Here is a 27,740-nt window from a genome sequence, read left to right as displayed (position 1 = left end):
AACAAAGTGATGCATTTATATATAAATATATAAGCTCAGTGCAACTGCTCACTAAAACCTCTAAATCACATTTCAGGTCATTAACATTTTGATCGGACAGAAAGCAGTGATATCTGCGTACAATACATTTGCGAGTCGTTTCCTTTGTTTTTAATTTACAGCAGTTTAGAGGCTCTCTCGTGACTTGGCAGGTGTCGCTGTTGGACAGTATCACGTCAGAAAATGAATGAATTATATACACTGTTTAATCTCATATGTTATCATACTCATTTGACTTGTTTGTACCTTACTGTGGATTATTTTTTGTATTATTTTTCCTACAGTGCTAGGAGAGAACACAGAAACAGAAAATGCAAGCCTAGATACAGTGATACATATATAATATTATCATGCATCACAGCAGCTGTAGTGTACACCAGAAACATGCTATGGTGCAATAGCTAATTAGCTTTCAAATACCCTTATGAAAATAAACCATAGTTATTTTGTGGTTACTAAAGTTTAACTATAGTAACCATGTTTTTGTTTTAATTTTTTTATTTTTTTTTTTTTGTAGTAAAACCATGGTTAATTTTCATAAGGGGTATAGCATTTTTCCTTTTTGTTGTTCAGGGGTCTTTTGGATTCTCAGTTATTCAAACACTGCTTTGTATCCTATTATACCTCAGGTACAGTAGCTCAGCTGCTCTGAGTGTGCTGCTGGGAAAGACTTCAAAGTGTTGGCAACAGTGTCATCTGGTGGCTATAAATATTACTAGATGGATTGACCTGTTTTGAGGGAGTATGGACCCAAATGCACGTTTAGGGTAGATACTTAGCCTGTGAATCAGCATTAGTGCAGTGGTGTAAAATACTTAAGTAATTTTACTTGATTACTGTACTTAACCATTTGATGCACAAGCTATGAAAACCCCTTTCAATGCACAACATGGGTCTAAAATGACCCGTATTCATTTCCTATGTTATTTCATACTTCGCTGGGCTTTTTTTTTTTTTTTTATCTTTTGACATCAGTTTATTTCAGCATTTAATATTCCCTGATCTAAAAATTCCATGATCCATGAATATTCAAAATATATTTTTACAATGACCACACATCAGATATTTCAGACTCTGAATCAGGACTAAGAATTGCCCGATCTTCCTCATTATGCAGCATCTCTCCAAACATCTTAGATCTTAATCTTCTAAAGTGTCTGGGATCAGATAACTAACACTCTAGATAAAGAGTGCACAACAAGCAGTTGATCATGTATATTCTGATTATATATCGTCGCTGTCAGAAACTTTGTATGTCCACATACATTACTTTTCAGGAACACTGATGGACATAAAGAGTGACCAATAGTATTGATTTATGACAAAAATAAAAATGTTGAAATGTGGAGATACGATTTTTCTGCCTGACAGCAATGAAATATACTTGTATATAGTAACATATTATTTTGACTTTTATTTTGTTGACCTAGCTAACATTAGCTAGCTAAAATAGAATATATCAACAACTAGCTAGCTAATAGTATTGGACATGTTTCTCTGTCTCACTAATAATAGATTTCAAGGTCAACGTAACCTTCAAATATTATGTCCATTTATTTTCCACAGTGTATCAAATATATTCTGTGGTAATAAATTATCAAATTTGACTAAATGCATCAATTATACAAAAGCAGTCATGTTGAGTTGTGAAATGTGGGGCAGGTGAATCGTTTTCTGAAGTAAATATGTTCCTTATTGCAAAAAAGAAGCAAATATCAAAGGTTTCTATATTTTTAACCAATTTGTGTAAAATTATTATATACAAAAACTTTGTTTTTTATAAAGTGAAGAAAATAAAAATAAACATTATGATTTTTGGGAGAATATATATATATATATATATATATATATATATATATATATATATATATATATATATATATATTTCATGAATACCTGGAATAGTTAATGATAAAATGCATTTCTTTTAAAGATTCAGCAAAGAATCACTCAGGCATGAATACGGGTCATTTTTGACCCATTTGTGTAAAACTGATGTAGAAATACAAAAACTGTGTTTGTTTATAAAGTAAGGAAGGAAAAATAAACAAAATGATTTGTGAAAGTCAAAAAGAACATATTTAAAGACTGTCTGGAATAATAAATGATAGAAAAACATTTCTTTCAGAGATTCAGCAAAGAAACACTCATCCAACTCAAATAACATAGAAAACACAAAAAGTGGCCTGTAGTGTGTTTTATTTCCATGACTCTCCTCATTAATTCAACACGTACTTCTATTCTGTCTGGAAGGTGTTTCTGGCCTCTGCATCACATCTTGCTCTACATAGCGATAGTTCACCCAGAAATGTTTAAAAAAAATTCTCTCATCATTGACTCACCCTCATGTCGTCCCAGATGTTATCACTTTCTTTCTTCAGATGAACACAAGCAATGATTTTTAGTCCCTATAATCCAAGGGGACAGGAGCGCTTCAGAAACCACACAACGTGAATGTGACGGTCAAGTTTAAATTTTCCATTTTTAAGTTTTAAGTTTCCATTTAATCCCTTTCCCTGTATTTTTCCCCCACTGTGATAAGCACTAAATATATGTGTTTGACGTTTGCCATTGCATTTTGTTTCGCATTCTCCCTTTAACCAAACTTCTGTATGTCTGTCAGAAAAAAAGTACTTCTACTTTTTTAATACTTGAGTACAATTTGAAGTTGTACTTTTTACTTTTACTCAAGTATGTCTTTGGCCAGATACTTTTACTTTCAATTGAGTAAAATTTTTTGAGTTCTTTTTACACCTCTGCATTAGTGCCACCCTGTTAAAATAGATTAAACAGTTAAATTAAGCAGAGATAAAATTTTCTTGTAATTAAGTAATTTTAACAAGCAGCAAAGATCTGATTTTTACAGTGAGAGCTTATGATTAACTGCCTTAAGTTTTGCAGTCTGCTGAACTCATGCAGACACACATTTTGGCAGATGTCTGGGGTCCTTTGCGTAATTTGCTTTTGAGTTGGAGCTACCAATTTTAGCAGTAATTGAAATTGGGCTGTAGATTTTTAGTTCCTAACATGCTTAGAGTAAATGTTGAAATGAAGTGTTATTTTGTGTTTTTTTGAGTAAAGGGAAATACCAGTTAATGTTTAATGTTCAGTAATGTTTGATATTTAAAAGAGTTTCTCCAATGCTGAAGGGTTTTTGAGCCTGTTGTTCCACCAATGAGCAGTAACTGTTCTAAAGTGAGTGCAGTGACAAATATCTTCTGACTTGGTCATTATGCAATTGCTACAGAAGCTGTTTTAATAACTTCCAAGAGTTACTCACTTTTTATGTGACTAGTGGCTTAAAGTATGTTAGGTAAGACAAACGTAAGAGCCCTGTATTGTCAACCCATGCTAATAGCACAGCACTAATCACAAGCCTAAAAAATAAAATAAAATAAATAAAGTTTAGCAATATAAGTAATGTATAAACAAAAAAAAAAGTTAAATTTGAGAATGATAATCCATTATGAAGTAACTGGGGGAAAAGCCTAATGAAAACTTATATGATTAAATTGAACTTTTTTATGCATTTAAACTTAAAACACAGCTAAAAGCATGACACTGATCCGATGTTTGCTGACTTGTTGTAGCTGCATACACCGGTTGCCATCAAAACTCATTCAGCTCTCAGCAATTAGATCCTTCAAAACAAATTATACACTGCATCAGTCCTTTATGTGATTTTTCTGATAGGCATGCTTTAAGACATGATGGACCAAATAAGAGACGAGACTGAGCAGGTTCTTCTTGCATTAGAGGGTTTAACAGCTGCGTCAGCCAAAGCAAAGAGAGCGCTGAGGCATTTTTGTGGTTAACCCCCCCCCCCCCCCCACCACTACAGTGTTAGATCAGATTGTTCTTAAAAGTGTATGCAGCTGATTTGGTTTTTGATTTTTGCAATATATTTGTTACATTTTGATTATTTTAGTATGCATCTTTATTGTATTATTTTAGTATAATGTGATTTACTTTATTGGTGATGTTTTGTTTTGTGGCCAGATTTTATGAACACATTCACTACCAGTCAAAAGTTTTTGAACAGGAAGATTTTTAATGTTTTTTAGAGAAGTCTCTTTTGCTCACCAAGCCTGCATTTATTTGACCCAAAAATACAGCAAAAGTAGTAATATTGTGAAATATTTTTACTATTTAAAATAACTGCTTTCTGTGTGAATCTATGTTAAGATGTAATTTATTTCTGTGATCAAAGCTGAATTTTCAGCATCATTACTCCAGTCTTCAGTGTCACATGATCCTTCAGAAATCACTCTAATATGCTGATTTGCTATTCAAGAAACATTTTATTGTTATTATTATTATTATCAATATTTAAAACAGCTGAGTACTTTTTTTCAGGATTCTTTGATGAATAAAAAGATCCAAAGATCAGCATTTATCTGAAATAAAAAGCTTCTGTAACATTATACACAATATACCATTCAAAAGGTTGGAATCACTATATATATGGTGCTGGTCATATAATAAGAATATCATCAAAAAGTTGATTTATTTCACTAATTCCATTCAAAAAGTGAAAATTGTATATTATATTCATTCATTACACAGACTGATATATTTCAAATGTTTATTTATTTTAATTTTGATGATTATAACTGACAACTAAGGAAAATCCCAAATTCAGTATCTCAGAAAATTTAGAATAATTCTTAAGACCAATACAAAGAAAGAATTTTTAGAAATCTTGGCCAACTGAAAAGTATGAACATGAAAAGTATGAGCATGTACAGCACTCAATACTTAGTTGGGGCTCCTTTTGTCTGAATTACTGCAGCAATGTGGCGTGGCATAGAGTCAATCAGTCTGTGGCACTGCTCAGGTGTTATGAGAGCCCAGGTTGCTCTGATAATGGCCTTCAGCTCTTCTGCATTCTTGGGTCTGGCATATCGCATCTTCCTCTTCACAATACGCCATAGATTTTCTATGGGGTTAAGGTCAGGCGAGTTTGCTGGCCAATTAAGAACAGGGATACCAGGTACTGGTAGCTTTGGCACTGTGTGGAGGTTAATGAAATCTGCATCTCCATAAAGTTGGTCAGCAGCAGGAAGCATGAAGTGCTCTAAAACTTCCTGGTATACGGCTGCGTTGACCTTGAACCTCAGAAAACACAGTGGACCAACACCAGCAGATGGCATGGCACCCCAAACCATCACTGACTGTGGAAACTTTACACTGGACCTCAAGCAACGTGGATTGTGTGCCTCTCCTCTCTTCCTCCAGACTCTGGGACCACTATTTACAAATGAAAAACAAAATTTACTTTCATCAGAGAACATAACTTTGGACCACTCAGCAGTCCAGTCCGTTTTGTCTTTAGCCCAGGCGAGACGCTTCTGATGCTGTCTGTTGTTCAAGAGTGGCTTGACACAAGGAATGCGACAGCTGAAACCCACGTCTTGCATACGTCTGTGCATAGTGGTTCTTGAAGCACTGACTCCAGCTGCAGTCCACTCTTTGTGAATCTCCCCCACATTTTTGAATGGGTTTTGTTTCACAATCCTCTCCAGGGTGCGGTTATCCCTATTGATTGTACACTTTTTTCTATCACATCTTTTCCTTCCCTTCACCTCTCTATTAATGTGCTTGGACACAGAGCTCTGTGAACAGCCAGCCTCTTTTGCAATGACCTTTTGTGTCTTGCCCTCCTTGTGCAAGGTGTCAATGGCACACATACAGGTGCTGGCCATATAATTAGAATATCATCAAAAAGTTGATTTATTTCACTAATTACATTCAAAAAGTTAAACTTGTATGTTATATTCATTCATTACACACAGACTGATATATTTTAAATGTACATTTCTTTTAATTTTGATGATTATAACTGACAACTAAGGAAAATCCCAAATTCAATATCTCAGAAAATTAGAATATTGTGAAAAGGTTCAATATTGAAGACACCTGGTGCCACACTCTAATCAGCTAATTAACTCAAAACACCTGCAAAGACCTTTAAATTGTCTCTCAGTCTAGTTCTGTAGGCTACACAATCATGGGGAAGACTGCTGAATTGACAGTTGTCCAAAAGACACCAATGACACCTTGCACAAGGAGGGCAAGAAAGACATATGCAAGACATGGGTTTCAGCTGTCGCATTCCTTGTGTCAAGCCACTCTTGAACAACAGACAGCATCAGAAGCGTCTCGCTTCAAAAAGGACTGGACTGCTGCTGAGTGGTCCAAAGTTATGTTCTCTGATAAGAGTAGATTTTGCATTTCCTTTGGAAATCAGGGTCCCAGAGTCTGGAGGAAGAGAGGAGAGGCACACAATCCACGCTGCTTGAGGTCCAGTGTAAAGTTTCCACAGTCAGTGATGGTTTGCGGTGCCATGTCATCTGCTGGTGTTGGTCCACTGTGTTTTCTGAGGTCCAAGGTCAACAAAGCCGTATACCAGGAAGTTTTAGAGCATTTCATACTTCCTGCTGCTGACCAACTTTATGAAGATGCAGATTTCATTTTCCAACAGGACTTGGCACCTGCCAAAGCTACCAGTACCTGGTTTAAGGACCATGGTATCCCTGTTCTTAATTGGCCAGTAAACTCGCCTGACCTTAACCCCATAGAAAATCTATGGGGTATTGTGAAGAGGAAGATGCGATATGCCAGACCCAAGAATGCAGAAGAGCTGAAGGCAACTATCAGAGCAACCTGGGCTCTCATAACACCTGAGCAGTGCCACAGACTGATCGACTCCATGCCACGCCACATTGCTGCAGTAATTCAGGCAAAAGGAGCCCCAACTAAGTATTGAGTGCTGTACATGCTCATACTTTTCATTTTTATACTTTTTAGTTGGCCAATATTTCTAAAAATCATTTCTTAGTATTGGTCTTAATTTATGTTCTAATTTTCTGAGATACTGAATTTTGGATTTTCCTTAGTTGTCAGTTATAAACATCAAAATTAAAAGAAATAAACATTTGAAATATATCAGTCTGTGTGTAATGAATAAATATAATATACAAGTTTCACTTTTTGAATGGAATTAGTGAAATAAATCAACTTTTTGATGATATGATGATATTCTAATTATACGACCAGCACCTGTATGTGTATATATATATATATATATATATATATATTTACATTATACAGCAAATCAGAATATTAGGATCATGTGACTGGGGTAATGATGCTAAATATTCAGCTTTGAAATCACAGGAATAAATTAGATTTTAAAATATATTCAAATAGAAAACAGTTATTTTAAATAGTACAAATATTTCACAATACTGTGTGTGTGACAAACCTTCGACGGTAGAGGGCGAGATTTCATCAAGAACAGTCAACAGGTGAGACAGCGCGTCCAAAATCTTAGTGTGCTGCCGGGTCTCCGCCTTTATGCGCAGCGTGTCGATCTCTCTCTAGTGCCACTAATGGACCGCCTTCACACGCCTTCAGCTCCAGAATCAGCAGAGAGGTTCCTTCACGCGCCTTTCAGCTCTCAGCCCTGGGGGATCGAAGAGGAAGACACAGAGTGATGAGGAGCAGTACGCAGAGGACGCTGTTTGTGTTCATCACACAGTGAACACATTCTCATACCCTCATCATCATTCACTGAGCGCTGCGTTCGGATCTCCAAACTTTCAAGGACGCGAGCGATGTGGACAGATGTGCTGCGGATCCAGATCTGAATCATCAAGGTGAGCGAGCGCTGGCAGTCTGATTGGCTGTTTGGGGGGTCTGAACTCGTTTCTGTTATTACGCATTATGCAAAAGCAGATATATAAGCACACAGGCGCGTTTATCTCAGAGAGAAAGAGAGGGAGAGGCTCTTCTCACGCTATGAGGTTATTTTAGTTACATACTGACACTTCTGTTAGTGTGCGTTTGTGTATTTTCCGTTAGCTCGCCTCTTTTTTTACACCCAACGTGGTGCGATGCTGACAAATCGGTTTTGAAAGCTTCTCTAAGCCGTTTTGATCTTAAAGGAATGTTCACCCTCCCAAAAATCCAGTCATCATTTACTCACCTTCATCATTATTTCAAACAAGTATGCTTTTTATTTAAGCATTAACCGTACAACTGTTTTCCTGTGAAGTCTATGTTATGTAGTCTGTGTTAGTGTGGATTACACAGTGTCCATCAGGGGGGTAGATATAGATCATTGATGATTCTGAAAGAAAACTCGCCGGGAGCGTGCTGTTTCTATTCATGCACATCTGATTGGCAGATAAACCTAGTTTGCAGTTTGCTTCGTACATTCAGTTTAACAGCTTTAAGTTAAAGAGGTCAAACTTTATCATACATGCTGTAAATTCTTGTCACTGAATGAGTAAGGTATCTTCTTTAACTAGTCAAGTGATATCGACCCATTTCAGAGGCTGCAAAAATTACAATTTAAAATCAATCAGAGCTATAGAAATATATCTTCATATTTATTTACAAGTAAAACCCCCAGCCCCATAATTCGCACCCTGTTTATGACCTCTAAACACTGTTACCATTGCGCATGATTTGTAAACGAATGCATTGTGATGTTTGTTTCACATATGTTTGACTTTAATGGTGTAGTAAACTTGCTTGGAAGCACACCCGTTACAGTGTTGCACCCGCAAAACATGAGTCACAATAAAACATTTCAGTGACTTGTAGAAGCACGCTGGAATGGCATGTTTGCTTGAGAAACTGTGTTTTTTATCCCAGGCTTGCTCTTGTTAACACTATTGTCAGGTTTGTGGCAGGTTTAGTGAAGGTACACGCTTAAAAATAAAGGTGCTTGAAAGGTTCTTCACGGCGATGCCATAGAAGATCCATTTTTGGTTCCACAAACCAATCATTCAAAGAACCATCTCTTTCTTACCTTTTTAGAATCTGAAGAACATTCTTTCGTCAAAAAGAACCTTTTGTGAAACAGAAAGGTTCTTCAGATGTTTATGGAACCATTTAGACAAAAAACAAAAAAAGGTTCTTCTATGGCATTGTGAAGCACCTTTATTTTTAAGAGTGTACATTGTTTTTAAAAATGAAAGAGCAGTAACCTTTTAGTGGCATTCCCTGGATATTTCATTTTTGAACTGCCACAATATGTACAACAACCAGCGTATTAAAACGTTGCTTTAGTCACGTTCATCTGTTTTGGATGAAACTGAATGTGCTTTTGGTGCCACCCAATAGATATTTCACTTTGAACGTATTCTTAACATGCGAGAAGCAATTAGGAAGCATTCATGTTGCAGAAATGTTGGCACAGGCATGATTTTCTAATAAGCCTGAGCTGGAATAAACAGTCTGATGAGTTACTAGCTCTAAACAGAGCAATAAACAAGGATTATTTAGCTACAGAGAAATAAAATATTGAGCTGGGGAAAATCAATCCCACAGCTTAGACACGGAGAAGCAAATAAATCAACGAGCAAAGAGATGCAGAGACTAGTGGTCAACCGATATTGTTTTTTTGACAGCATACCGATATCTTGGAAACAGGGGGGCCAATAGCCGATATAATTCTTTATTTTATTTTAATTAATATTTAAGAAATTTGAAATCATTTGACAATGGATTAAAAAATAAATGTGTAAAATAAACATACTTATACTTTAGATGACAAAGTAATTTTCCTTAAAAAGGAAGTAAACACTGTGACCAACAGGGCACTCAGTATTCTGGGATGTTTGTGTGCATTGGGAATCATATTTTTCAAATAAAGCCAAGGTAACACTCATTTTACATACAGCACACAGAGAAAATGACATGAATAGGACAGTGGGCAAATGCATGAAGCGCAGCATAATTTGAAATCACGAGTTTAAAGTTTAAAGCATTCAACTCACACAGACTGACTGTCATACAGAGAACAAACGATCATGCGGATAAAAATGCACACTTCACAAGATCTCACAGCTGGATTCGAATAAGTTTGCAAGGATTGTGAAATTAAATGTTCACTAGCCATTCAAAGATTTGTTTAAATGATATAAATGCATATTTGCTTAATGCTGATGGAAAACAGATTATAATGTTTGTTTTTCTATTACTAATAATATAAAAGCAATCGTTATAATACTTTCTGTATACATTTTAATTCCTTTGTTTAACCGTTCTGTCTGATTATTAGACAGAACTGTTAACAACGACAGCGAACGAGAGGGAGAATGTGAGCACTGTTTGCGCAGGCTTTCAGCGCAGTCAAAATAAAAGTCCCGTCTCGAACACATCGGCCAAGCAGAAAAACTTATCGGCCGATGCCGATATTTTAAAAATCCCAAATATCGGCCGATATATCGGCCTTGGTGATATATCGGTCGACCGCTAGCAGAGACAATGGAAGAAAATAAAGTTATAGTTATAAAAAAACTAATAAAGACTTAAAAGGAATGATTTTGTAACAAAAGGATTTTTTTGGGCATGCAATATGCAGTATAAATGAACCTGCTATTGAGAAACACGCACATATTTGTCTCTGTGGGACTACAGTAGGAGTCAGACACAGAAGACAGCAGCATATTGGAGGTGAAAGCTGGATTAATCTCAAAATTCAAAAAAGGAATGCCGCAGAGCTTTTTTTAGAAGAAAGATATGCAGAGAGGAGGTTTTCAAGACGTGACTCATCAGGAAGACTGATGAAATCGTGTTATGTTTCGCAGGAGAAAGTTGTCTGTGAACTTCCAGTTTGTCAGGGTCACTAAAGTAAAGATGTTTACGTTAACACACTTTTTTAAAAAAGTACTGTTTATAGAAATATTGTACTTTAACATAATCTATACTTAAGTCCAAATACAACGTAATGTTTTCAGACACTTAACTGTATGTTAATTGCAATTAAATGAAAACGTATTATAGTTTAAATTTGTAGTAAATGCAATTAGAGGGATTTTTGACGTACATGTGACTTATTTTTATATGTAATTTTATAATTACTGCTAGTGTCTTATAATAAACTAAAATATATTTTAATGTCATTTCTATTATTGAAACTTTAATATATTTGTAATTACACATTTGTAAAAATGAAGTTACAGTTTAGTACATGTAAAATACAGTTTACGGTAGATGTAATGTTGATTATGGTTAGGTCCAGTCCTTGATGCTGATTGGTCAGGTGCTGTGTTTTATTCACGGTAAAGCACAGCTATGACCGCTTCACCCAACAGTTCTGTGTATCACTGCGCAACACCTTTACAAACATATATAGTGTCATAACTGCTTCATGTATTATGTATTTCAGTTAAATCATCTGTTCATTATTTATGTAATGAATTATGAGTGTACCCTGCTGGCATTGTTGAATCATTCACCTTTCATTTCGAGGCCACGCCCTTCTTCTAGTGTATGTGTGTGAGAAAATATCATATATGGTGTTAAAAATAATTAAATGACAGTCATTCAGAACAGTTCCTGATGTCTCTTTTAATTTAAGCTCCATAGTCAGAATTTTTTTTTTTTTTTTAGTGGAAGGACAACATTTTAGGAATGAACCTCAAAAACGTAACATATCAATACATTTATTTTTGGTTTTCATATTTGTATTGTGTGGTAACCACTTAAAAAGGCATGCTGTATTGTGAATAATTCACAGCTGAAGGGCGTTATTACAGGCACAAAATAATTCACTGTACAGCACGCCTCGAGTACCTTATTGCTTACATAACTTGCTTTAGTATGTAAATCAACACATCAAAATAAGATAACATTATTTTAATATATTTAGTTATTTAAAAGTTTACTTAAGAGTGTTAAGAAACATGAAAGTGTATTTCTTTAAGTACATTTAAGTGATCTTTTTTCATTAATATATTATCTGCAAGTAGTACAGTTTTAAGATAATACTTTTAAGATGAAGTACACTACAAGTACACATTCAGTATGATTAAGCGCACTTCTTGTTCACCTGTAGTGCAGGAAATGAATCAGATTTCTCGCACATTCACAAGAAATAACTTACTTTTGCATTTAGAAATAAGGTGTATAGGATTTTGGTCACATCGCCCACCTCTAAATATTTATACATAACATTTATACTCTCATTTGCAGTACATAGTTTCAAAAGTGTTGGAGACAAGCAGGACAACTGCTTGGTAACCTCAGGAGGAAAACATGACTGCTGTGTGAAAGTGAAAATATGTAATCTGAATTTCGTGTTCTGTTCTAAAGCGTCTGTTATGGGGATCACCTTTTGTCAGACTATGCTCAGGAAATGAGGTCTACAAGGAGACGCAGTTATGCAAACTCTCACTCACATGCATACGGACGTTTGCATGCATGCAACACACACACAGACGCACCACAGTATTAGCAAATAACTGATGCAGTACCAGTCTGCATGCTGCTACAGAAAGCTTCATACATATCACTCGCAGATACACGGGCATGCAAATATTTCTCTCAGCATGTCTAATCTCAACAATATAAGGCTGTACAGAGTGCTGTCTGACTCTGACAGAAACGTTGTAAAAACACAGGAAACGCAGCATGACCCTTTCTACTGTCAGTTCGGGTAAGCAGGAAGTCTATGAATTTAATAAAGTGTACTGTGTGAACATTTTAGGGATATCTTCATTTAATTTCAACTAGGACAAGAGTGAGAGATGTGCATATGAGCAGTGACACGCACACAAAGAGCGTTTCTCATTGCCAGTTTTGGATGGGAGTGTGTTCTGCTCATTTGCATTTCTAGTTTAATAAAGCTGCATTGTGTTGCTGCTGAAAGACAGAAGCTGGACAGAGCGAAAAACAAGTCTTCCTGTCTGCTCGTTCAGTTCACCAGAATTTTACAGAAACCTCAGTGAAGCGGCAAGCACGAGCAGAAGATCTGACTCTCTCGGTTTCAGTTTTAGTGTGGTTTGATGGCATGACTTTACTTAAAACTGCACTTGAGTGAGCTTTTGTAGCACAGCTGTGTGCAGTGACAAATGAAAAAAAAAAAACACCACGTGTGAATAAATATTAGCACATGAAATATATCTCTTTTTCTCATTTATTCTTTGTGAAATACTCACATAAACGGTAACTTCCGTCATTTGTTAAGCTGTCAAACTGCTCCATTTTCAGCACAACAGGAAGCATCTGCACTGAGATAGAACAACCAACGGAGAACATTCCCTCTTTCTTTCCTTCTCTCCCCCTTTCACACACACACACACACACACACACACACACACACACACACACACACACACACACACACACACACACACACACACTCACACTCACACTCACAGAGGGCCTTAAACAATGTCACGTGACCACTTGTGGCCAAAGTGTATTTCAGAATGTCACAACCCCATAAAGTGAAGCCGCAACATACAATAGAAATGGACTATAAAAATCTGCTTACCATTTTATTTACAGATCCACTAGTGAAAGCACAACTTTAGGGATGAGCAAAAAGGCTGAACAGAAAGTTGTTGAGATTACATAGTGACATATGCAAGAAATTCCAATCATAATAATTAAGCTCTGGCTAATTTGGTTCCTCAAACACTTACTGCATATGATGCATAAGAATGGCCTCATATAATAATAAAAAAAAAACATCATACAAACATGCACACACATATACAGACATACATATACTATTGGTGATTTTGAATATATTGAATATAATTCTTAAATCCTCATGCAAAAAAAAAAACAAAAAAAAAAAAAACATTGTACAACTTTATTGGCAAAACACAGCAAAAAGAAACAATGCGACACAAAATACACACAAGAAAAAATATGTATAAAACATATCAAAATTTAACCAGTGCACTGATAAAAAGGATGTAGAATTTTTTTTACTCAGAAATTGCTAGTAAATTGCACAAATAATAGTATTAATGTGATAGTAGGAAAAGTTTTTTTTTTTTTGTAAAACATACTCTAATAATCTTTGTTCTATGTACAACTTTAAAATTGTACAGTGAAGTTAAAGCTCTCCTGAAGATACTTGTAATCGATACTTGTTCACAATTATTTCACCATCTCTATCTCCACTACATCAAAGGCTTTATGTTTTTATTTCAATGTCAAAAGTTTTTTTTATTGCAGTGCTTTGATGCATGATTATCTTCCCACGTAAAGTCTGTGTTCTAACATCGCTTGATAATTCTCGTAAGGGTCAAGAGCACTTTTGGCAAAGTAGACCACTTTTTACCAAGTTCTCTATAACAATCCACCCGCATACCAGCTGTCTCTGTCCAAACTAACACACGCTCGGACCGACTCTACAACTAATGCAAGCTAAATCTAATATAGACTGGCAGGATGTGCCTGTAAAAAGACTACAGAGAGTGAGAGATAATAAATACACCTGCACATCCACACGAACAAACAAGTCTACCAATTTACAAAAAAAGTCATTTTCTGCAACATAATGGCCTCCTCTGTGGTTCAGAACAGCTGCAAACAAAAAGCAAGCTCATTTTCACTACTACACAGCTACTTTTGTTCAAGCGTTTGAAACAATAATAATATGGAAAGGAAACGTGTTACTGTAATGAAGCATGGAATCAGATATTGAAAGTCTGATGGTTTGGAAATGCACTAGCATTGAACTGTATGGTGCACACTTGTCTATTATTCTTGACATTATAAGTCCATCAGTTTAGCTCTCATTACTTGTTTAATGTAAAATAAATCTATATCATTATTATTTGCATTGATTAGTAATTGAGAATGATGCATCATATTCTTTCATTACCATTTCAGATGTGTAACATATAAAAACAGAAATGGTTTGTTGTCCAAAATAAGCTACAAAGCGGGTGGTGGTGAATATTAAAATTGTAGCCATGCTGGATTAGTTTGAGATAAATGTACACGTGAGTAGAAGATGGTGTTTTTGTGATGGAAGAAAAAGTCATGTGGTGCAACCAACATGAAAATATAGCAGCGATCATGTGGCCAAGAAAAGACATGGCCATCTCTGAACCTCAGGAAATACAAAATCATACACATTGCTTAACCACAGAAGTTAATGAGTGAGCCCAAGTAGGGTCTGTATTTTTTTATTTTTATTAGTAGGTTTCTCTTGTATAAAATGGATCAATGTATTGCAGACCACTAAAGTTAGGTTAATGAACTTTTATTGTTATTATTATTATTTAATGCAGATGGATAGTTCATATTATTGCATTACTTACTAATGCAACACAGCTAACCTGCTGGTTTTATTCTGAGTAAGAGATGACAAACAGAAACTGGACCAATCAGCTGTGAGCAAAGACATCGCTGATGTATTACAATTATTAACCATGTATGTCCTGCTCTGGGAAGAATTCTAGATATTGCTTTGCAAGTTGCATAATTGTATGCAGTTGGTGATGCTGAGAACAGCAGCAAAAATACTGTTTGCAGAGTTGTTCTTAATGCAGTTCACTTGTGCACCATTGTGCATGTGAGAAATCATTTCTAAACCATATGGAGATCTAGTAGACTCTACAAATCTAGTCATCTGTGTCAGTCTTCAAAGCCTTGAAAAATAAACATTTGCTGAAAATGCACTCATCCTCATGCCATCCAAGATGTAGATGAGTTTGTTTCTTCATCATATTTGGAGAAATGTAGCATTACATCACTTGCTCATCAATGGATGCTCTGCAGTGAATGGGTGCCGTCAGAACGAGAGCCCAAACAGCTGATAAAAACATCACAATAATCCACACCAGTCCATCAGTTAACATCTTAAGAATTGAAAAGCTGGGTGCTTGCGAGATAGACATCCATCAATAAGACGTTTTTAACTTCAAATATAAGTCCTCTATCCATTATATTGCCTTCTCCAGTGAAAAAAGTAGTCAAAATGAGAAATCTGCAGTGTTTACAAGTCAAAACAGTCCAAAACAGCTCTAAACAAATATGTGTTTGGATTTCGATGTGAGAGACAACAGGAGATGGACTTTTTCACTGGAAGAAACAAAATGATGGATTATGGACTCATTCACTGCAGAGCATCCATTGCTGAGACACTGATGCAATGCTACATTTCTCCAAATCTGATGAAGAAACAAACTCATCCTAATCTTTGATGCCCTGAGGGTGAAGACATTTTCAACTATTCCTTTAATGCATTACACATGACCAAATGTATCTTGAAAAATCGTATGGAGCTTTCAAATGAAATACAATTAGACAAAATGAAATAAAATGTGTAAAAATACATAAATACAAAAATAAAATATACACATTTGACAATCTTCAGCAAATAAATGAGCTATAATTGGCTGCTTACATTTTTATGCACAAGCACTGCAGTGTTAACTTTGGGTTTTATAGCAAATGCTTATTTAAAATCAGCTATCTCAGAGTTTGGAGTCAAGAATTTGTCGTCTAACACAGATGCCATTCCTCTAAATAGCATTTTGTATCTCTCACTTCTCATTTTCCCTGTGTTCAAACTCTGACATGATGAAGAAACATCCAATAATGAGAGTGAGATTAATAGTTCAGTGACCGATAATATTACACGCTCTGAATGAAAGCTTCTGTGTGAATGATGTTAGTTCCTCCTCTGAATAGATCTGTACTTTACAGAGTCATAAGAGAGAGACAGAGAATGAAATAAACACAGATGATATGTATTTCATAGCTGAAGTAACTTTCTCTCTAGAATGAATTCAGACTTGGGTTAGAAATATCATTTAAGTCCTGAGCTTTCAGGACACACACTCTGCAGGAGGGACTGAAATATTCAAAACACCTCTGCCATAAAACACCGGACAAACAAACACACACACACACACACACACACACACACACACACACACACACACACACACACACACACTTCGATTAAACCCCTGTGAGGATCAATAGTTCTGGGGTTCTGTCACCAAGCAACAGAAGCTTCAGAAAACAGCTGCTTACTGACGACAATTGCACACACACACACACACACACACACACACACACACACGCAATGCACAAACACAAACACGCGCAGGTCTCATGTTGAGTGTTTTAATTGTATCAGAGACAAACTAGAAAAGTTCAGAAGCTGAACTTTCTAAACTGATGCAGTTCTTTCAAAAAAGGTGTTAGAAATTCCAGGTTATATTCAGCTGTTCCACTGTTGATCAACACAATCCAGGGCTGTATTGTGATAGTAAAATACTATATAGGAAAAACTTCATTTAATTAATTTTCATGTGAGCGATAAGCTCAATGCTTGTAATTAAAATCAACTTAAATGGAGTTTTTTTCTGGTTGTCTTGTGTGTGGTGTATCCATGTCATCGCACCCCGTTGGTCATGTTTTAAACATAAAGCCTATAAAAATACGGAAAGATACTCTTTGTTTGTAAATAAAATAAAAAGCACCCCTAATCACGTCTAAGTGAGGATATTTAACTCTGTTTGTAATAAATTAATATTGTCGCTCATAAAAATGTTCATTTGTATTTAGATGACAAATAATGTTGTGAAGAAAATGGGAAATCCTTCAAATGTGGGTATAATCAAATATGCCAAATTCTTAACAATGTAAACTTTTATTTATTGATTTTATATGTTTTTGATTAACTTTTATACCATTTTCAGAAAAAGTGCAAATGTAAAGACTCTAAAAATGTCATGTGCTGTAAAAAGCAACATGCTAATTATTATTATTATTATTATTTAAAGTTTTTATATATAAGTCTAGGTGCAAAGTACTTTTACAAATATCATTTGTATTATTTGTGTTATTTTTGGAATTAGTCATCCATAAATATAGTTATGTTTTTGGGTAGTCGTTCCACATGACATTTTACAATTGTTAAAACCCTACTTGAGCTCACTCACTCATTACCTTTTGTGGGTAAGCATTTGTATATCAGATAGATCATTTTCATTTTGTATTTCCTGAGGTTCAAGTGCGGCCATTTCTCTGTTTGGCCACATAAAAGCTGCTATATTTTTCTACATGTTGGTTGCACCACATGACTTTTTTGCTGCACCACATAACAGTATTTTCTTCTCTGTATGCGTGTAGACTCATCTCAAACTTACCTGGCAGCGCAATAATTTTAATCTGCACCATGGTCTACTTTGTAGCTTATTCTTTAAAAGAACCCATTTTTTGTTTTAATGTTATAAATTTAAAATGGCTAGAACAGAATACGGTGCATCATTCTCAATCAGTAATCGATGCAACCTCAATGGTTTACAATAAACAACTAATGAGAGCTAAAATAATAGGTTTATGAAGTCAATTGCTTTCCCTTATTTGCTTTGGTACTATCTTGGTAACTTGACACAACACTCTCATGTAACTATTTTACGGCAAATCTGCTTACGTCCCATTGATGGTTATGTTTGGGGCGGATCTTCATTCTTATATTTTTTTCTAACTCCTACCTTTTTGTACATATCACATTGTATGAATTCCTACAAAGTCACCACCTCATAAGATTAAGTTTTCTCAGGAGATGACTTGTTCAGACCACAAGGTTACTGCAACATGTAATGAGATCATGTGGTTTAATCACCACAACACATGGTTCTTTCGATGTAGTGTAGTTTAAAAAAAAGTGAATTCGGTAACACTTCAGGAAACAATTCTCTTTATTATCTAGTTGCTTATAAGCATGCTATTACTAACATACTAGCTGTTTATTAGTATTTATAAAGCACTTATTCTGCATGACCATATTCAACATCCCTAATCATACCCAAGTAAATAATCTTACTAACTATTAATAAGCAGCAAATTTGCAATTTATTGAGGCAAAAGTCATAGTTAATGGTTTGTTAATAACAAGAATTAGACCTTAAAATAAAGTGTGACTGTTGATTCAGTATCAAACAAAGCATGTAATACATCCCTGTTGCTGAAATACAGACACAGATATACAGGCTACAGTTGTCACATTAGAAAGTACACTTACATTAACTCTCTTACATAACTGACAAAATCCATGATGTTTATATATGCATCTATAACTAAAGTCGATTTTTTCAGCTCAAGGGTGAGTTACTTTTGAAAGATGAAGGACAGACTGTGGTTTGGTGCTTGTGTAACAGTTTTAGGATGTGAAAACTCCATAATGTTTGTGACTGTATCTATAGTTTATTTTTTTCAGATCAAGGTTGAGTAACATTAATTTGTAAATTTCAGTCTCATGTTGACCTTTGCCCTTAAAAAAAAATAAAAATAAAATTTGCCTGTGTCTTGTCTGTTGGGTCATGTGATTGATTTAAGGCCTGCTGGTTAATGATTAGTCAATTAACAATAGCCTGTGAAGAATTTGCCCATATTTGCATCCCTAGTCCACACAGAACAGAAGTCAAAGGGAGGTTTTTCGCAGGGTTTCTCAGGATCTGTAGACAGCAGGCCGACTGTGGCTCGCGATTCAGGCCTTGTGTCAGAACCGCTGTTAGTTTGGGTCTGAGAGAGTCTCACTGCGGCTCTTCTGTTAAATCTATTATTCTCATCTCTCTCTCTATGAGGGCTGTAATTGAAAGTGTCCGCCCACCTCTCTGCAGCAACACGCACACACACATGCACACACACACACGCACACGCACACACGCATGCACACATTCCACCATACATGAGATCCTATATAAAACACGCTTCATGTACTGTAGCTTAATGGAGGCTTTTTGTTTGTGTGTGTGTGTGTGTGTGTGTGTGTGTGTGTGTGTGTGTGTGTGTGTGTGTGTGTGTGTGTGTGTGTGTGTGTGTGTGTGTGTGTGTGTCATGTATCATTACCCGAGATGCCTGATTTAAGGATCCACCACTGTCTGCAGGATTTTCTTTGTATTTTTGGTGGTTTCTGCCAAATATAGAACTGAGCCTAAATTATTAGCCAGTCAGAGAACAGTGAGATGGCTGGTTGGGTGTCACATTTTATGTTTCTCTCTATAAACTCTATTGTTTTGTGCATTTCGTTCATGTGGAATTCTTTGTAGTGGAATATAGTTTGTGTTTCCATATGGAGAGGTTGATCACAATGGGATCAGAGTGTGTTGCCATGGTTTACTGTTGGCTGCATGAGCATGTGTGTGTGTGTGTGTGTGTGTGTGTGTGTGTGTGTGTGTGTGTGTGTGTGTGTGTGTGTGTGTGTGTGTGTGTGTCAATACAGGAAAGCACAGTGAGTGATAAGTGTGTGTGTGTTGTGTGAAGGATAGTCTGTGGTTTGGTGCTTGTGTGACCATTCTGTTTTAGGATGTGATAGCTTGAGGTTTTCTGTTTGTGAAGAGGTCAGTTGCTTGGCCGTCTCTCAAGATATGCGTGTTACGTTAAATGAGCTTATCAGTTGAGACATTTGGTGCGTCTGTCATTCAGTCACTCATGTCTCAGAATGTAGAGTCATGATGCCGTCAAAGACATAGAAATAAAGAAATAACACTCTGTTCTGCAGCTCTTTTTTTTTATATTGATAAAAATTTTTAAATTAAATATTTGATACCAATTAAGTTGCACTAGATATTCCATAAAACCTGCTGTTAGAGTACACGTCAGCATACTTTTTAAAACAGTGGCCTACTCATTATACTTATGCTGTGAATATACTTAATGCAAACTGAATGTAATGTTTTTGGACACTTAATTGCATGTTAATGGCAATTAAATGGATTTAATTAGCTGAACTTTAGAGTACTTTTTAATCCACTTCAGTAGGAATTAAGTACATTTTTGAATGTAATTTCATAATTCTGTTGTCTTTGAAATATGGTTAAAGGGATACTCCATCCCAAAATGAAAATTTTGTCATTATTCACTTACCCCCATGTCGTTCCAAACCCGTAAAAGCTTTGTTCATCTTCGGCACTGATGTCAAAAGTATTCAAATTCATTACTTAAGTAGAAGTAAAGATACTAGGGTTTTAAAAGACTTTTGTAGAAGTTGAAGTATCAACTCAAGCTTTTTACTCAAGTAAAAGTGTAAAAGTACTGGTTTCAAAACTACTTAAAGTATAAAAGTAAAAGTAATGTAAGGAGAAAAAATGCCATTAAGAACAAAAGCTTAGGTCGCGCCACAGGGGCCTATTGTGCACTACCCCACCTCCTCAAAAAAAAAAAAATTCTAAAGGCCATAGGCCATAATGACTATAATGTTATATTAAAATGTTCATGTTGAAAAATTTAGGATGCACTAGGCTACCTGTTTCAGCCGCATATATGCCCATTGAAAATGAACGCACTTTAGTACAATGCAAATACATTAAAGAACTAGAGATATGATGACTAGTTGCCTATAAGTATTGTAATGGTCCAAAAAGTCAAACTTCAGAGGCATGTCATCAATAACCTTTGATGAAATGTAAATGTACATCCAAGCTTAGCTGCAGGAATCTGCAAGGGCAATGGACAAGAAAATTGGTGTACCCAGGGCAGGCTTCGTAACAATTACCCTTGTATGGTTGTCTATAAACAATAAACATTAGTGCTGTCAAAATGAATGATTAATCCAAGTGATTAATCAAAAAATAAAAATGAAAAATAACTCATAATCCTAATACCTTCTTAATTGATAGTTTCCTGTATTCCCTACATACGTCTGCTTTGTCCAGTGTTTTTTGGGGTAACGAGTTTGGGGGGTAGGGGGGGGTAACGAGTTTGTGTTGTCAATCGCAAACGCTAATTTATTCATGTCAATCGTGTTGTCAATCGCAAACGCTAATTTATTCAAACGTCTCGCTACCGAACTACTTACAGTAGCTTAATTCTCGGAGGAAGAAGAGAAAGCACCCATTTGATAAATGAGCCAGTAATTGAGAAATAATAACTTTTAAGAAATATATTTTTTTGATAAACGAACCCAACACTGGCTATGTCCTTGCTGGAGTGTGATGTGATTTGTGTCATGTGCAGGTGCGATGGATCGCGTACAAACAAATAGGGTGTCGGAATGGTATATGTTTATACTTCTCATCCAACCACATTCAAATTCACTTCATCCGGATGGCGCGATTTATCTGGATAGGTTTTTTTTTTTTTTAATGATGAGAAGCCGGAATGAAAACAGCTGAAAAATAATTAATCAATAACGAACCTATTTTTAAAATGTAAGGAGTAGAAAGTACAGATAATTGCGTGAAAATGTAAGGAGTAGAAGTAAAAAGTCGGCTGAAAAATAATTAATCCAGTAAAGTATAGATACCCAAAATTTCTACTTAAGTAAGGTAACGAAGTATTTGTACTTCGTTACTTGACACCTCTGATTTTCGGAACACAATTTAAGATATTTTGGATGAAAACATGGAGGCTTGAGACTGTCCCATAGACTGCCAAATAAATATCAGTGTCAAGGTCCAGGAAAGTATGAAAAGCATCATCAGAATACTCCATCTGTCATCAGTGATTCAACCGTAACGTTATGAAGAGATGAGAATACTTTTTGTACACGAAGAAAACAAAAATAACGACTTTATTCAAATCAGCGTAGTGCCATTTCGACAAATCTGACTAGTACGCAAGCGGCGTACGCTCTTCTGTGTCAGATGCGCTGCACCGAAGCGCTGTTTTCTTTTAAACCAAAGTGTGGTTGACACAGAAGAGTGTACTGCTCAGAATTGTCAAAATGGCGCTACGCTGATTTGGAGAGACACAGAGGAGAGGAATTGTTGAATAAAGTCGTTATTTTTTTTTCTTTGTGTATAAAAAGTATTCTCGTATTGTATTAATGTATTAATACATTAATATTAATGTATTAATATTATCTGGAAGTACAGTTGTTTTTTTAAATATATGTTATTTAAATTTTAAGTACACTATAAAATGCACTTTTTAAAAGTCTACTCAAGTGTGTTAAGAAACACTCATGCAAATACAAGTTCTCTCTTTAAGTACACGTAAGAGGCCTTTTATCTCATTAATATCATATTAACTGCATATACTTTTAAGTTTTGAAGTACACTACAAGTGCACATTCAATACAATTAAGCACACTTCATTTTCACAAGGATGTTTAGTGTGTTCTTCTCCTTACAGTAACAATCTCTATTTACAGACAAAAGAGAAGAGGAAGATCACTGGAGGAGAAGAGAAAGACAGAAGGCTGTTAGAAAGCGAAGATAGAGGAAGAAAAAGAGAGATATGATGGATCCGTTACCTCTGGATTCAGGAACAGTGGACGAGGTGGTGGACTTCTGCATACAATCATTTGGTGAGTTTGAAAGAAGTTTGAAGAAGTTTGGCTGGAACATTAAGTCTGATGAATCAGAGCAGTTTAGAAGCAGAAGTAATTGCTGCGGATCTAAAGAAATGGTGAGTCAGCAAACAATAAGCATGCTTTTTATGAACAATGCTTAGCTGGTAAAGCTGGTCAAGGAAGTTGACCAAGGAAGTCACCTCAAAAGGCAAGGCAAGTTTCTTTTTATAGCACATTTCATACTCAATCATAATTCAAAGTGCTTTACATAAAATGAATTAAAATAATCACAAAACTAATCACAACAACAAAAGCAAGGAATTTACATTTTTAAATGATTTAAAAATCGATTTCAAATGAATTAAAAGTTAAAAATAGAAAATGATGATATATAAAATGCAGTATAAATAAAATTTGATCACACTTTAGATTAGGGAAAATTATTCACTATTACCTAGTTGTTCATTACAAAACAACTACCAACAAGCAGCAAATAAGGAGTTAATAGCGAATATGTGTTCTTGATTCTGAAGTGTTGAAGTGTAATGGTCTGTGATGATTGTGTTTTCAGACAGTGAAGGCACAATTAAAAATCCCTCCTTTGTGAAAATGTTTCTGATGATGCATCCTTGGTACATATCCTCCACCGATCTATCCAAGAAACTGCTGCTACAGTATCCTTTATACTTTATTTTTCATGCAATCGTACTTGACCAATATATTTCAACTTCATTAGATGGTTACAACCCATGTTAAAATTGACTGGAGCTAACATAAAAAGTGCTGTAAAACCTGATATCCTTTGGGTCATCCAAAGTACTAGCGTTTTCATTCTTGTTCAAATTAATTATGTAAAGCTAAATGGAAGAATAGTTGTAAATCTGGACTATGCATTGATAACTTAAAATTCCATGAAGGTCATTTTTGGGTTACATGTTCCATTGTAAGGTTTGCTGGTGTTAAAATAAAATAAAAGCCTAAAATTCAAACTTTACACCCTTAACAAATATACAGGTCACAGGAAGGCAGCACTGAAGATATCAGAGCCAAAATATGCCACCTGGTCAAGTAAGACAAATCCTGTATCTCATTGAAACTCTCCATGTCTTATCTTCTCTTTTTCATTGCATTTTCTCTCCACTCTTTTTGTATGTAGGTACTGGATTTCTGAATTCCCAGTAGAGTTTGATCTGAATCCTGCTTTGGCTGACCAAATAAAAGACCTGAGAGAGAACCTGAACACTGGCGGCAATGAAACACAGAGTCAACTGATTGATGTAGAGAGTGTGTAAGTTTACAGACACACACACACACACACACACTTATTATCATATTCCCACTCTGAAAAGGTTAAGTGGTTCACCAAAAATTAAAGTTCTGTCATCTGTTTGCATCTATTCGCATCTATGGTTCCACAAAGAACATTTAACATCCATGGAACCTTTCCATTGCACAAAAGTTTCTTTATAGTGGTTCTCCAGATCATTACAATGTCCTTCACGCTAAAAAAAATTGGTTCTTTTAAGAACTGTTCACTGAAAAGTTCTTTGGAGAAACCAAAATGGTTCTTCTATGACATCACTGTGAAATGCCCCTTTTGGAACCTTTATTATTTAAAGGTGTATAAAAAACCTTTTGTGGAATGAAAAGATTCCATGGATGTTAAAGACTCTTCTTGGAACCATGTTTGCCAAAAAGAACCTTTATTATATTTAGAAAGTAGCTCTCAAATCTTATTTACACTTCTGCACCACGAGTTGAACAATAAGTTCAGATAAAATTGAGTTGTTGATTATTTTTTCGTGCCATTACACAGCACTGTCAGATTTCAGCATGTTAGACAACTGCCAAGAATAACAACAGTAGTCCTATCTGAAATAGCATATTTTTCCGCTACAGGCCCTCGTATAAATGGAAACGTCAGGTTACCCAAAGAGTTCCATCACTGTCAAAAAGGCGAAAAATGTCACTTTTGTTTGATCACCTGGACCCCTGTGAGCTTGCTGAACATCTGACCTATCTGGAGTACAAATCCTTCTGCAAGATAATGGTATGTTCGTGGGTACAGGTTTTGCTATCATTGCTGGGATGAAAGTGCTCTAATTGTATTCAGAAGATAGAAATAGACCAAATAATGTCCTAATTAAAATTTAAAAGTGCTGAAAGTGTCTGTCATGTCTGGGTGGAGTGTTAAGCTGATGCATTTATTTTTATCTTATATTAAGAACCTGATGAGAATGAGTCTGCACATAGATATCCATACAATCCTGAATATGCAGTTGAGTGCATGTGTTTGCATTTAACCCTCCGGGTGTAGTTTGGTCATTTTTTATGCTTTTGTATCATTTTTTACATCATCGGAATGGTATGAAACATGGACATGATTTGAAAAGGTTAAATGGCACTGAAAAAAAGTCACACTTGTTTTGTTTGCATTGGGAAGCTAATTTCATCTAGTGCAAGTGTTTGGTACTGCGCCCAAACAAAATCTTACTGAAAACTCATTTTTTTGAGATATCAACCTCAAATTTGAAACATAACTTGTTTTGATTTAGGCCTTTGATTTTGTTGAGTAAAAATCTTTTTGAAAATATATATTTCATATAAAATTGTAAAATATAATTTTTGTGCATTTTTCGTAGTAAACTTAAACAGGTTTAAAATTTGACAGATTAAGGTTTATGCTCAAAAAGTGGTTAACAGGTAATAAATATATCATAATAACTATTCCATAAATATGATAAAATCCCCTAAAATACCAAAATAATAATAATAATAATAAAATCATCAAACTAAAATATAGTACAATCATTTTATTGCATTTATTTAAAAAAAATTCTAATTTTTAACCGCCATGTAAATAACACCAGAGGGTTAAAAAAAAAAATATATATATATTTTTTAAATTTATTTATTTATTTATTTATTTTTTTTTTAGAGAGCATTTTGAAATTTCTTTTGATTTAATTTTGAAGAGTAAAACATCTTTTGGAAAATATATATATTTCATATAAAATTGAATGCTAGCAAATTGTTCTTACAACATATTATTATTATTATTATTCTTTTTTTTTTTAAGTCATTATGAAGTTATTTCTCAAATTCAGTCTGTGACCATCTGTTTAATGTGTGTTTCAGTTTCAGGATTATCACAGCTTTGTGATGCACGGCTGTACGGTAGATAACCCCATCCTGGAGAGGTTCATCACGCTCTTTAACAGCGTCTCGCAGTGGATTCAGCTGATGGTTCTGAGTAAACCCACCGCACCGCAGAGAGCTGCTGTGATCGCACACTTCTTACAGGTCGCACAGGTCAGGAACTCTACTTGGTCCTACTGTACATCGGGCATCTATGTATGTCTATATAAAAAAAAAATCAGTGTACAATCTACAACATGTATGCACACAATGTGTAATGAATGTGTTAATTATTATTTTTAATGTAAGCACATAAAGACCCAAAAATTACAATTCTGTCATAATTTATGCCGTTCCAAACCTGTATGAGTTTCTTTCTCATGTTAAGCACAAGAGTAGAAATTCTGAAGAATTTCGAAGAACCAAACATTTGTTGGTCCCCCATTGATTTCCATAGTAGGGGAAAAAAAAAACATGGCTACTGTCAGCTGTTAGTTTACCAACGTTCTTCAACATAACTTCTTTTATGTTCAACAGAAGAAAGAAACTCACAGGTTTGGAATGACATGAGGGTGAGTAAATGATAACAGAATTCTCAGTTTTGGGTGAACTATCCCTTTAATATAAAGTGGGACCCTGCTGTTCATCAGATCTTTGAGCCTGTTTAGCCTAAAGAACGTATTGGGCTTGTAAGTGCTTGGTCTATGAATTCTTCGTGTGGTTGAAATGATAATTTATAGGGTTGCTAACACCACAAGTGCAGTTACTAGTTACTAGTAGTAGTTATAAGCACATATACAACTGCAAACAGCAAAAATCCATCTGGGAAAATAGTAAAACCAAAGACCTGCAAAAGAGATTCCTGGTGTAGACCTTTAGTACAATGACAGCTAGACCCATGTGACTTTTCTTCACTTTGAATTTTTCAGAAGCACAGTGGGGCTCCATCACCCCCTGCTCTTCTTCCTCCTGATGATCCCTTGTTTTCTTCCTTCTTATGGGCCCCTGAGCTCTTCCTCTTCCGAAATATCACTTCGACTGCTGCTTTATATCTTTCTGATCTCTCCCTTCTCTTTCACAAGGTTTCCTGCCAAACTTATTTTCCTATTGAGTCTTTTCTTTAAAACACTTTCCTCTCTCCATTCATCTCCTAAAAGCAGGCTAGAAGCATATTTAGAGTTCAAGCACCTACTATAGCAACTAATATAGTTTAAAATGCATGATTTCAGCGCTATAGACATGATAATCAAAAGCAAACAGATGTTTTTTGGCAAAGTATCTGACATGCTAGCTATAAAGGCACATACCTATTCTGGGGGGGGGGGGGTGCAGCAGCTCATTTGCATTTAAAGAGACATGCACGAAAACAGCCTGTTTCTGCTTCCACTCAAAATAGGCTTTTCAAACTGATTTAATAAATGATCCGTGGGGCATTTTGAGCTGAAACTTCACAGACATATTCTGGGGACGCATCCAGAGATTTATATTACATCCTGTAAAAATGGCATAATAGGTGCTCTTTGAGATTTTGTCAACTTCATCCTCT

General features: G+C 35.4%; 1 protein-coding gene across 2 annotated transcripts in view; it reads left to right on the top strand.

Annotated features, from left to right (window-relative positions):
• Nucleotides 1-7,500: 7,500 nt before the first annotated feature.
• The window catches only part of LOC109064382 (RAS guanyl-releasing protein 2-like), a 32,119-nt gene continuing 11,879 nt past the window's right edge, over nucleotides 7,501-27,740 (top strand). For both annotated transcript variants that reach the window (XM_042728758.1, XM_042728759.1), the window contains exons 1-7: nucleotides 7,501-7,700; nucleotides 22,916-23,071; nucleotides 23,628-23,730; nucleotides 24,071-24,124; nucleotides 24,213-24,344; nucleotides 24,956-25,106; nucleotides 26,195-26,368. In XM_042728758.1, the coding sequence (XP_042584692.1) occupies nucleotides 23,002-23,071; nucleotides 23,628-23,730; nucleotides 24,071-24,124; nucleotides 24,213-24,344; nucleotides 24,956-25,106; nucleotides 26,195-26,368 (684 nt within the window). In that variant the 5' untranslated portion in view covers nucleotides 7,501-7,700; nucleotides 22,916-23,001. The remainder of the gene's footprint in view (nucleotides 7,701-22,915; nucleotides 23,072-23,627; nucleotides 23,731-24,070; nucleotides 24,125-24,212; nucleotides 24,345-24,955; nucleotides 25,107-26,194; nucleotides 26,369-27,740) is intronic.

Source organism: Cyprinus carpio, chromosome B7 (genome assembly GCF_018340385.1).
Source record: "Cyprinus carpio isolate SPL01 chromosome B7, ASM1834038v1, whole genome shotgun sequence".
Classification (NCBI taxonomy): Eukaryota; Metazoa; Chordata; class Actinopteri; order Cypriniformes; family Cyprinidae; genus Cyprinus; species Cyprinus carpio.
Note: the sequence above shows the minus strand (reverse complement) of the source record. Positions and strands in the feature narration are given on the sequence as shown.